Source organism: Onychomys torridus, chromosome 2 (assembly GCF_903995425.1).
Source record: "Onychomys torridus chromosome 2, mOncTor1.1, whole genome shotgun sequence".
Lineage (NCBI taxonomy): Eukaryota > Metazoa > Chordata > Mammalia > Rodentia > Cricetidae > Onychomys > Onychomys torridus.
Window position 1 is genome coordinate 50,828,727 of NC_050444.1, and position 13,195 is coordinate 50,841,921.

The 13,195-nt window shown below is 39.7% G+C and overlaps 1 protein-coding gene across 6 annotated transcripts in view; it reads left to right on the forward strand.

The window, feature by feature from the left end:
* The first annotated feature begins 220 nt into the window (after positions 1-220).
* Positions 221-13,195, forward strand: part of Epha7 (EPH receptor A7) — a 152,518-nt gene continuing 139,543 nt past the window's right edge. For 4 of the 6 annotated variants that reach the window (XM_036177579.1, XM_036177580.1, XM_036177581.1 and 1 more), the window contains exons 1-3: positions 221-594; positions 4,479-4,543; positions 7,957-8,626. In XM_036177579.1, the coding sequence (XP_036033472.1) occupies positions 498-594; positions 4,479-4,543; positions 7,957-8,626 (832 nt within the window). In that variant the 5' untranslated portion in view covers positions 221-497. Of the gene's footprint in view, positions 595-2,080; positions 2,320-4,478; positions 4,544-7,956; positions 8,627-13,195 lie in introns of those variants that run through there. The other 2 variants (XM_036177584.1, XM_036177583.1) reach the window with 2 other exon arrangements.

A 13,195-nucleotide genomic window follows, 5' to 3' on the forward strand; every position in this document is an offset into this window, starting at 1 on the left:
CTAATGCTCGCTACCCGTCGCCGCTTTCCCAGCAACCGAACTGGGAGGGAATCCTGGACTCTCAACCCGACTCCGCTCGGCGCTGATTGGCTCCCGTTCAGGACCCCGCCTCCGAGGTAGAGGCGGCCACTTCATAGGGACCCGCCCCCCGGACCTGGGAATCGCCGCCTGGCAGGCGGGCTGCGTCTGCCACTCAGTTGGAGTGGCAGAGGCTCTCCGCTCCGAGCCCCGCCTCCTCCCCCCTAATTGATATTATTGGAGTGTGGAGCAAGCGGCCGGTCTGCAGTCGGAGACTTGCAGGCAGCAAACACGGTGCGAACGAACCGGAGGGGGGAGAGAAATCAAACAGCTAAGCGTGGAGCAGCCGGCCTGGGACCCAGAAGGGAGATCGATGCGAGGAGCGCAATAATAACAACAATAATAACCCACTTCGGAGCAAACAGCATCTAAAGAGCTGCGACCCAACTGCAGCCTAAAATCAAACCTGCTCATGCACCATGGTTTTTCAAACTCGGTACCCTTCGTGGATTATTTTGTGCTACATCTGGCTGCTCGGCTTTGCACACACGGGGGAGGCGCAGGCTGCGAAGGAAGGTAAGGCCAGAGGAAAGCAAAGTTTGTTCTGACTTATTTATTTCGCTGTCTACCTGCACGAGCCGATGGGTCCGCGGCGCTGCCGGCCGCGCCTCCGGCGCCGGGCGACCCTCCCCCGACCCCCGCCCCCTCCCCGCCGGCGGCTCGGAGCGATCAGCGGCGACCAGTCGGGACTAGTCGGGCCCTGAACTCCCGGGGTGGTCGGGGACCGGCGCGCGCTCTGCAGCCGGGGCAGCCCGGCCGGCCGGGTTGGAGAGGCTGGCGGGCGAGCTCGTTCTCTTGCATCCGGCTGCTCGGGTCTTCCGCTCCAGCCGCCGCGCCTGGCCATTCTTTCGCGATCGGCCTTTGGCGGGCGCCTCGGTCAGAGTTGGTTCGAAAGCTGGGGAGTGCAAGCCCGCGCCGCCCCCTGCTTTCCCGGAGGGGCCGAGACTTCCGAGGCTGCGAGCGCACCGGCTCCTGCCGACTCGCTCACTGCGGCGGCGGCGGCGCGGGCCTGTGGTGGGCGCTCGGCTGCCGCGCGAAACAATGCGGCCGCGAGGGGAGGCAGCACGCGCGGGGCCCGGGCTCGACCTGCCGCCGGGAGGGCTGGCCGCAGCCGGCAGCCTGCCATCAGAGGCCACCGAGAGAGACGTCTCCAGTCACTTGGCCCAGGTCCGGTACTCCGAGAATCCGAATGGCCAGCCTTGGCGAAAGCCCTGGCCTCCGGGGACCAGTTTTGGTACGGGAGGGGAGGTTTCTTTTGACCACAGGATACGCCTGTACGTGGGTATTTTTCCTTGCGTCTCCTTTGAACCACTGGCAAAAGGTAAAATACCTTTCGGTGCCTGTAGTTGGAGCTGGGGAAAAATAAATCCTGTCAAAGGAAGTGTTTTGCTGCTAAGCGGTGTCACCGGTACCGATCTGACAACCTGCTTATTTAATGTTGATTTTCAGATACTTTAGGAGCCTGTTCAGAGCTGTTAAGGGAGAGAGATCTGTTAGATTTAGGTCATGGTAGTACTAAAGGGAGGGAGCGTATTGGTCCTCGCTTCTTCTATTTCTAAAACTTAGGATTTCACGGAGCTTTTCTTTATTCTCTTCGTCTATCCTTCTCCGTCCATTCAACATCTCCAACGCGGTGCAGTATCCTACTTTGGAATAGGCTGACCTTCTGACCTCACTTTGCACATCTGCAATCTGTGTTGACGCTGAATCCATTCAGAGAAAAAAACGTGTCTCTGAGCTGATGGTTGTGTCTGCAGGTGGACCTGCGTCTGCTAGAGACAGCCACCCTCCCACCAGACACACATTTCGAGCCTCTTGACTTTGGCGATCAGAAAGAGTCACCCTGCCACCTTGTCCCGATTCCTCTGGAATAGCGGGATCTAAGGAAAAGTTTGCCCCGCACAGCGAAGCGCGGCGCGCGAGCTCTGGCAGACTCCAGCAGGAGTTTGAGCTATAAATAACTGCATCACTAGGGGGAGAGGTGCTTGCAGCCAGCAGGCCTCGCTCGCTCTCCTCCTCCGGTGCTACGTGGAGAGGGTTCAGATGCTCCAAGCCGGAGTTCTTTAGATGCAGAGGAGATGTTTTAAGAGGCAGGTGGAGGGGAACGCGCCCATCTTCTCGGTGGCGACGCTCGGGGCGCTCCGGCGCCATCAGGCGATGGCGTTCCCGGAGCGCTGCTACCCGGAGGTGGCTCGCGGCATCGCCGCACCTAAGGCGCACGGCCAGCAGCGCCTCGAGCAGGTGCGGGGCTTCTAGGGCGGCTGGGGTGGGGGTCAGCCGCCCGAGTCCCCTTCCCCGCTTTCCTAACGCCGGGCAGGAGTGGCTCGGGGAGAGCAGAGCTAATTGCGGCTGCTGCTTTTCCTCCGACAGTACTACCGCCGCCGCGCCCTCAGAGGAGGCGCTTCCCGAAAGCCCGTCTGTTCTTCACGACTCGTGCCCGAGCTGGGCGCCACCGGCTCCCTGGAGTCCCGGGTCTGGAAGTGTAATGGACGCTAGGTTGGCTGGCGCGGCCGTCTGGCTGCCCCGCCCCGCCCCGCCCCGCCCCGATGCTAGCTCGGGCAGCAGTGGAGCCCAGCGGCTGGCCGCAGAGCCTCAGCCCCGGACCCCTCGTAGCGGCCAGCTGCCCGGTGCCTTCTCCAGGAGCCGGGCGAGGCAGACTCGGTGTCGGGAGCCCAGAGGGAAGAAGCACACGGGGGCGATTGCGTTCAACACCCCAGAGCCGCCTAATGCATCACCGGCTCAGTGGTCACCTTCCATGGCTTCTTGATTTGCTAATTTCGCTACTAACTTGCTGGCCACCAAGTAGCCCAGGGGTAAAAAAGGTGCAGCAGAAAAGGGTAATTGCAGTGTTTATTTCATTCTTAAAATCAAACCCAAAGGGTCACGTAGGTTTAAAATCCACTGGGTGTTGTCAGTAGAGAAGCGCCCTCCCCTCACAATAAATTCCAAAAGAGAGTTGTGTGGCTTCAATTTGTTTCCTTGGGCTTGCTTCATGGCTTCATGAGAATTTAAAAAATAAATAAATAAAAAAGCCTTTAACAATTACTTTTCTTGTAAATACACTAAGCCAAAGACTTACTGGTATTCCAAGTTAAAACGTAAATTGCAATTTTACAAGTGGCGTGTGTTTTTAATTGAAAGGGAGTCAATTTTTACCCCTGACATTCTAAACGTACAACACAAAAACCAAGCAATGCAACCTCATGTCTTTGTACTTACCTGTTTCCAGTTACTGGGAATAACTGAGTCTGAAAAGGAACTGAGGGTATAGTCAATTGTTTGCTCCCTTAACAAGACATTGTTTTCTTTACCTTTCAAAATACACACCTTTTAAAACTAGAATCTGAAAATGATGTTAAGAAGTTTACATGAGTACATATTTTCAAGTCAAAACGTGAACATTTTTCCTCAGGTTGATATTAAGCATATGTAAAAAATATTCACAATGACTTCTGGACCAATAGACCATTTGTCAAAATGCTTTAGGGTCAGGTATATTGTTATAAAGCACCAGAGCTTTGTAACTCTAAAACCAGTTTGATCAGAAAGCATTTTAAAAGTATAATTATCTTAAAGCAACAACATCTCCAATTGAAAGGATAATGTGTCATAAAAGACACCATTTTAATGAATTTTTACATTAATACTAATAATACTTTAATCACACTTTTCATAAATATTAATTATGCTTTTTGCTTGTCTAAACATGGAATACAATTGTTTGTAGAAGTCAGTTTAGAGTTTAAGCCGTTTAGAGAATAGCTACTATGTTGAAATGTTTCCAGTTTAAAAAAAACATGGAAGTTGAGGCTTGACTAGCTTAAAAGCACAAGTTACAGATAACAGGGACTTGTTTCTCATGGTAACAGTGTTTAACGTGGATTTAGCTTTCTAAATTCACTTTGGGAGAAGACAAAATGCTGTGAGTCCTTTCTTCTTTAAACACTATACTCCAGTCGTCAAGAGATGATAGAAAATATTGCTTGTAGAATATTAAAAAGTAGAGCTTGGCTGAAAAGTAGTGAGGAATTCTATGTTATTATGTTCATGTCGGTATATGTTGTAAAATGTGGAGAACTTACTGACTTCCATTGTATGTTATTACTGCACAATCACTTTATCTGATTATAGCTTTTTACACCCACTTTCATGTTAATATTTAACTGAAAATTTATTTTTATATTTTAATTGAAGGATACCAAGTGCATGGATATTTAATATGTTCTGCCCTCCAGAAAGTGTAATATGCTTATACAATGTGGCTATTCACTGCACCATTCATTTACATAAATGGGCTGTCATAAAGTAATAATTTCATAAAAGTTAGATTTATCTTAAAATATTTAGAGATGTGTTTAGAATTTTCTTGTAACATTTGCAAATAAAACTTTCTTTTTCAGTACTATTACTGGACTCTAAAGCACAACAAACAGAATTGGAATGGATTTCCTCTCCACCCAGTGGGGTAGGTACATCTCTCATACCATATGATCATATCTGTTTAGCGTAAGAAACAAAAGCTTCCCCCAGGGAAACAATTCACATGCATACATTTAAAATGTTTAAAACTTCAATATATTGTTCAATGTTCTGTTTTCTCATGATATATTGAATTCTCAGACTATAGAAAGTATACTTAGATCTCTGAGAAATGGAAAAATTATAAACCAAACCCATGGTCTTAGAGTTCTTCTTGTGAGTGGCATCAAGCATGCCTGTGCATTCAGGTTATAAATGCTAACTAATTGCAGGGAACAGTCTTTTCACAAACTCACTTAAGCCTCTGCAGTTGCCTTATGCTTTGGTGTAATAATCACTAGGTAGAAACTGTGTAATTCTTTAAAACAGTATGAAACCCGTTTTCATCTTTTAAAAATAGTTCTAACATTGCCCAAAGTAGACTCCAGAGAGTAGCTGAAACTGTAGGACAATACTGAAACATAAGATTTGCTGCAAAATGTTAGATTCTTAACATTTGTATTGTGTTATCTGCTGTTATTGATCAAAAATGATGACAGAAATGTGTCCATATTACAGCAAAATTCGGCTGCAGTAAATGTGACTGGATAGTAATTAAGACTGCCCTGGTCTGGGCAGAACCTTAACTGTTTTCTTTTCTTTTTTTCACATATTCAGAAAGGTATATTACTCAAATTTAGTTTGATAGCATCTTTATGTGTCATTTCTGATGGTGAGATAGGACAAAATTTTATTTCTGATAAAGTAAGTGGACTCTGAGAAAGGAAAAAAAAAATCCATTGTAACTTAAATTTGTCTTTAATGCATGAGGAAATGTGGGTTAAAGGGGCATTAAATATCAACGAAGTTATAAACACTTTCAACTGATTTCACAATGAGAACGAAAGTACAAGAACAAAATCATAGACTCAACATAGCATGAGCAGAAGTCACTTACAGAACTTCTCATTTAATAATAAAATGAGACATTTTAAGCATGTTTGAAGTATTCAGAGTTTTCGTTAAATTAAAATTTTGGAAATGTTCTCTGAGATCATATGGTAGTTATCTTTATTGGCCATAGAAATTCTGTGAAAGTGACAAATCATTTATAAATTCAGTCTAAAAGTCCACTGAATTTGTGGTATTTCCCTGTATGTGAAATTGTTTCCATTAGAAAATATACATTGTAGAAAGATATTCATGGTTAAAATAAAAAAAAAAAAAAGAAAACAGTCTTGCCAATGACAGATGCAACCCATTTTCCACCATCCATCAATTAAAATAAATAGATACAGAAGATGGTTTTATCTCTGAGAAGAAGTAAACTGATAAATGATTGCAGTACTTCATCCATGTAATCCACAACATGATAAATTATGACTGTCAATGTTATCTTGGACTCAAATGGGCATTTCATCAGTCCAGAGAATCTCAAGTTAAAGTCTGAATATATATATATGTAAGAATCAATAGTTAGTGTAAGGAAATGTGTCCACAGCATTTTCTTTACATGACACAGACTTGCTCACATGGGTTTACATAGAGCAATATTGTTGCTGAGTAATGAGGAAATATTTATACCATTATAAAATATACTTTATAATATTTATAAAATTCATTGTCTGAATTGAGACATCTCTCCCAATAGTGTCATTTGTAAAATACTTTCAGTCTTAAGAAGTGTATAATAAAATCAATGAAATAAATATCAAATAGTGAAACTATTTGCTTTCGTGGCTTTCTTGAAAAAGATCTATTTCATGGGTAACAAAATTTATTTCTCATATCTGGAATGACATAATTACTCTTACAATTAAATGTGTGAATTTTTCAGATTAGTCTTTCAGAATCATCAGCCTTGATTTCTCCAAGGTGAATTCTGGTCAGAAGGGTGCATTTTGCTTTGCAGCTCTTGCATTTTGGTAGACACCATAACTGCTTTTCCTTCTTTTTAATAACTTCAGTTCATTTAGGAGATAAAAATCTATTTACCAGTGGAGGAATCTGAGATATTTGCCTTAGTTACATACAAATAGAATATAAACAGCTAATTCAAGAAATAAATGGAAAATATATACAGTGTTATATAGTGAAAAAAAATGTGTGCCAAGAAGCATACATGAAAATACATTTTTTACTGTTTGAGGACATTTGGTAATATTAGGCCGGTATAATAAATTTGTAGTAAATACAACATGACTAATTCTTTCATGAGACATTTCTGTGTTGCAGTATTCTTCAATTCATCAGTTCTTTTAATTTTATTTATTTTTATTAAAAATCCATGCAGTAGTTTTAAATAAATTGATATTTTGATTAGATTTTACAAGTGAAAATCATTACCCAATGTATATTATCATATTTTTCCGTCTGCATTTTTTGGATTAATAGTTTAACTATCAGATGCTATAGGGCTTACGATCTAAAATACACAACATTTTACATCTAGCATTTCTAATTGGGAAAGTCAGAACACGTCAATGACAGTTTCATTATTAATACACCATACTGTGAGTTGGGGAATATTGCAATAATAGTAAGAGAGGACATAAAGAGAAGTTACTGAAGCATTTAAAGCTGTTAGATATCCGGAACTTGTTTGCTATGAGCAATAAGTAATATACATGATCCAATCATCTCTGAATTTGTTGCTGATCTGTCTCCCCTTTTTTGTGAAGTAGTATAAATGAGTTCACTTGTACTACATATTGTATCAGAAGATAAATGGGCATTTTAAAACAATTCATGCATAGCTTGCTAATTTGACATAAATATTTGGTTGACTACTTAAAACAATTTGTTTCTAAGGGTGAATATTACTGTCAAAACTACTTGATAATTATATATGGCTTTATGTACAATTTTATATATGATGCTGGAAAAATAAGTAGCTCTATGAAATGTTTCTAATTCAAAAGATTGCAAGCTCTTCCACATAATAAATTTCAACACATTGTTTCATGTTTTTACATTCCAGTATTTTTGGAATCTTGTTCCACATGTTTGTAGGCATCTTTGAGTTTAAGGACAAAACAAACACTTAAAATGTCAACTGAGTTATCAGGAGTTCTGACTGGCATCCGTACACTTTGAGGGGTAATTTTAAGAATCGTTACCCTTAGCCTGTTAAAATTGCAATCACACTAGAGACTACAGACCTATATATGAAAAGAGATGTTCAAACGCTCCCAGCAGATATGAAACAATAAAATGTCTACTGTATATCCCAATGCAAATCATGCTCTGTTCCTAAAGTGCTGCAGAGTGGGATCCTACCCTCTCTGACTTTCAGGAATCCACACTTGTGGTACTGTGCTTATTCTTCATATTATTGGGGAAATATGATGTCATTTTTTTAATTTTATTTTTGCCGAAAGACTAATGTACCCTCTCCCCCATTTCTTTAAAAACTTACAGTGGGAAGAAATTAGTGGTTTGGATGAGAACTACACTCCCATAAGAACATACCAGGTGTGCCAGGTCATGGAGCCCAACCAGAACAACTGGCTGCGGACTAACTGGATTTCTAAAGGCAACGCACAAAGGATTTTTGTAGAATTGAAATTCACCTTGAGGGATTGTAATAGTCTTCCTGGAGTGCTGGGAACGTGCAAGGAAACCTTTAATTTGTACTATTATGAAACAGACTATGACACCGGCAGGAATATAAGAGAAAACCTTTACGTAAAAATAGACACCATCGCTGCAGATGAAAGTTTTACACAAGGTGACCTTGGTGAAAGAAAGATGAAGCTGAACACTGAGGTGAGAGAGATTGGACCTTTGTCCAAAAAGGGATTCTATCTTGCCTTTCAGGATGTAGGGGCTTGCATAGCATTGGTTTCTGTCAAAGTATACTACAAGAAGTGCTGGTCCATTATTGAGAACTTAGCTGTCTTTCCAGATACAGTGACTGGTTCAGAATTTTCCTCCTTAGTTGAGGTTCGTGGGACATGTGTCAGCAGTGCCGAGGAAGAGGCAGAAAATTCACCCAGGATGCATTGCAGTGCAGAAGGAGAGTGGTTAGTACCCATTGGAAAATGTATCTGCAAAGCAGGCTATCAGCAAAAAGGGGACACTTGTGAACGTAAGTAATATTTGTTATTTAAATTTGAAATTTTTAGTTACCAGATACTTTATACAATAATGAATATTCAGATAAGTAAAGCTTTTATGCCAGTTACCCAGTTCATTTTATCTTAAAATTCACTATGAAGTAAAACAATTGTGTACGGTGGTATCTTCACGAGTGATATGCAACACGTATTGATGATGGCAACAATTGCTGGTAAATTTTATCTCCCCCGTTAGCACGTTTGCTAACCTGGAAGGAAGCAGTCGCACCCGGGGCTGTAAGGTTTAAAAGAAGAAACCAGGCAAGTGGACTTCAGCTGGGGAAGACTGAGGGGATACCAGCAGGGATTTGATGAGATACGGTTCTTCCAGCTTCTAAGCCCTGATCCTCTGATCTTATAAAGAGCACAAAGTAGTAGAAACGGAGCTCACTGTTAAGAGGAACCTTATTGATGCTCAAGTATTAACAAATAGAGCACAGATATTTAAAATTATCATTCATAAGTAAGGGAATTTTGATGCGAAATTACCATTTCGTTTCCTATATCTCTATAGTTACTTTTCTCAATGGTGTCCTTCTTTTCTGGAGTAAAGAATAAAAGGGGCGTTCTTCTGATAAGTCATGCTGTGGTGGAGCATATCTTGTAGAAGAGGTCTGAAGCAAAATTTGAGTTATCACAATACAGTAATTGAATTGTTCATATTTGTTTTTGAACAACAATAGTGTGTATTTTGAGGAATCCTTTTACTTCTAAAACTCAGTTTTCTCTTAATTAGCATTACGTGATTAAATATTGGCTAATTTAAAAAATTTAAAATAGCAACATGTGTACCATCTTTTGCAGTCTAGGTCCTGAAAAAATATACAAAGTTATGTTACTTACGAACATTAGTTGACAAAGCATAATATAGTCTGTAAAATGATTTTTATGCATTCCTTAAACTGCTAACGTAGCAGCATAATTCCAATCTTTACAATGACTAGTTAGGTTAAAGATAGCTGCAGCTAGTAATTGTCCTAACTATCTACATTGTCTGCTCACTGCTCTGGGTGCTCACCCTGTGTTTTCTATGTACCTGTTTCCTGAGGTAGGTGGACTTGTCCTGTTTCACACAATGGGAAAGGGCATCTGGAAAACAAATAGGTCACTTACTGTTACATTAGTAATAATTGTGTTAGTCTAGATTCAGACTTTACATATTCGTATTCTTGGGCCTACATTTTTAGCAACATTACTATAGTAATTTCCTTCATCAAACATGGAGAATCCTAACAAGTACTATTTTTCATTGTCGATCTTAATGTTTCCCACATAGTATCAAGTTGTCCCATGTCCCATGTAAATTACATTCTTACTTTCCAATTTTATAAGAATTTTTAAAGAATAAATGGTAATTTAAAAATACTTAGATATCTGAAACAAAGAGTTGTGGTCCATACTTGTAATTCCAGTGCTCTGGAGACAGAGGCAGATGAATACTCAAGTTCAAGGACAGCCTGGTCTACATAGTGAGTTCCAGGTCAGTCAGAGCTCCCTGGTAAAACCCTGTCTCAAAACAGAGAGACAAAACAAAATTTATATTTCCAATAATTCATTTAGTTTCAGTAGGACTCTGGCTTTAAAAATGGCCATTCTAAGTTGAGACCTGCTGTAAGTAGAAATTGCATACTGAGTTTCAAAGGAATAAAAGAAAACATATACAATTAGAAATTATCAATATTCAATATAACCTGAAAGAATAATTTAAATTTAGGTATGCTAGGTTAAATTTAACATTGCATCAATCCTATACAGATGTCACGTAAGGTGCAGTTGTAGTTGTGCACGTCTGTTATTCAAGCCCTCTGAGGACAGAGGCCGGAAATGACAAGACTAAGTCCAGCTAAGTCTGCATCAGCACTCAAAGCTGTACAGTGAGTTACAGTAAGACCTTGTTTTTTCAAAGAAAAAAAGAACAACTTTAAATGTTTATTTCTTTCCTTTTGACACAGCTAGGTGATACTTTAAAAACTTACATTTATGACTCACATTGTATTCTTACTGGACACACATGTTGGATGATAAAGCTGAACTCTTTTGTGTTTTTCAGCCATATTTGAAGAGCTAAATCCATGCTGTGGATTACCAGGACGGATGTAAAGTAGTCCTTCCCCAGCACTCAATGATTATCTCCATCGTAGATAACACTGTAAAGTGAACTCTGAGCAAACGAAAGGGGCTTCTGTAGGCTTAGGTCCCATTAGCAAACACAGAATCCTCTAATGCCCCTCCCATCCACTTTCCTCCTTCATTTCTCAGGATAGTAGTCAGTTAGAAAGTCTTTAGGATTCCATCTATGCCAACTAGAACAATGACACAAAAATTTGCCATGCTCCCTTGGCAGAATGTGATCTTCCTGGGGAAATATAATCATTTGCCTAGTGAACTAATCAGATGAGCGGCCATGTTCTTATCCAGGAGGAGTTAGCAAAGGCTCCTGGAAAGTAATGTTGCGTCCAGCTGTACCAGTTATTTAAATATTTGGACAGCAACAGTACAGTTTTTTTTTTCCTGTGAAATAAAAGTTAATGCTAATCACTGAATTGATGTGAGAGAAGAATTTCAGTTTTGCACAATTATAAATGGGGAAGAAGTAGCAAAGCAGGAATGCATATGTACAAGGTCACAATTAATTTGTCCGATAGAAGACTAGGAAATAATTTTCAAGGTTCTGTTTTTTTAAGAATTAAGGGTTGTTTTTTTTTAAAATGAAAATTACAGTTACAATTTTTGTTTTTTTGTATAATTTAGCAGGATGTATTTGAATTGTACACATTTATATGGAGAACTTAATACATATATCTTTACCTGTAGTTTACAGGTATATTTTACCATGAGAAAAGGCCTCAGTTTGTTCCAAATGACCAAAATCATTCTGCTAAACATGGCGCTATTATAAATAATGATTTTGGTTTTAAGAAATTAGTACAAATTTTGAAAACCGAAATTACTGTCACCTGTGAGCTCCATGGGAGTACGTAAAACTAAAGTACACCCCCGCCTTTGTTCACACAAAGTCCTGCATGTCATAGGTGGAACTGCATTTTGACAGTAGGCATTCATTCACGTCTAAAAGCACAAAGAAGGAAGACGCTTCTATATGCCCTTATGTTTGCCCCATTAAAAATGAGTGATGTTGTTCAGGACAAAACTTTCTTAGGTTTTATGAATTGGAGACGTACTTGAGGAAGGAACTATGCTCATTTGCGAACACACTCTGCTCCTTGGCAGGGTTCCAGCGCATGGCTGTGAGGGTGCCTAGCTCTGGATTTGATCCAGGCTTGCCTTTATAATATTCCTCCTGTTCCCTCTCAATGATCCTGTTAAGAGTTGGAAAACAAATGCAGTCCCGTATTGAGGAACACTGATGTCTTGAGAGGGGATGCTGGTATGTCCCTAGCCAAATGTGACTGATTAGCCACTTAAAGTGTGGTTTATCTGGGGGCTCTCTAGCACATCATTGGGATGCATATTCTAGGATAATGAGAAAAGTGAGTAACTGTACAAACTGATCACAATTTTTATTAATTGATATAAGAGCTCATTTCTTGACCTTGAAGAAAGTAATTCTGTTTCTAAAGCCACATGTTTCTTAAATCTATGAATACATGAAGAATTTCTCAGACTTCTCTGAGTACGTGAAGAAATTCTAATACTTAAGTAATATAGTTTTTTTAAAGCAGACCTTTGCAGTTACTTTAAAATATATAATTCTGATTTGTAAGACTTTCTTGTCAAATTTGCCTTTTGAAAATTTGTCTTCAAGTAAGAACTTGAATGAAAACTAACCAATTTTTTTCCTAAGTAAAGAAGATAGTCATTTAAAAATTTAGATTATAATCTTTTACAATAAATGTGGGAAGGTTAGCAAAATATCCTGAAATATTTTTACATTTTTAATTTTTGTATGACTTTGCTTTATGCACATGTGTAGCTGAGTTTCTTCATACATTGTTGTAGGTAATTTGCATTAAAAATGATAGCCCTTCATTTTCTCATTTAATCATTTCAATTTTGCTAAGAAGCTGAGTCTCTGAGATATTAACTCAGAGGGGTTAGACGAGCGTATTGGAGCCTGATTTTACTTTTGTCTCTCCTCAGCTATACTACTTGCTTCCCTAAAGTCTGTTCTGGACTTCAGTGTATAGATATTAGTTGCTGCAGAACTAATCACATTTTATTTTATTGAGGATGTCTGAATAATTATTTGGCTCAGAAGTCATATCTTTTTTGCTTTCGAAATATTCTTTCTGGTTGAAAGCATAGAATTTATATCATCAAAACTGTAAAAAAATGATGATATTATAGAAATGTGATTTGTTTGCTGTGTTTATATTGCTTAATTACATTTTCTGAAAAGAAAAATATAGGAATTTTCTCCTTATTATTTGAAATACAAATTCAAATGATTGATTCTTAGTTTTTATTAAAGGGATTTTATTCACATCTGTATCTTAATATTTCATTTGATAAGTTAATAGAGATATTATTTTAGTGATGAATAATTTATGAACTTTTAACATATACCATTTTAGAACTTA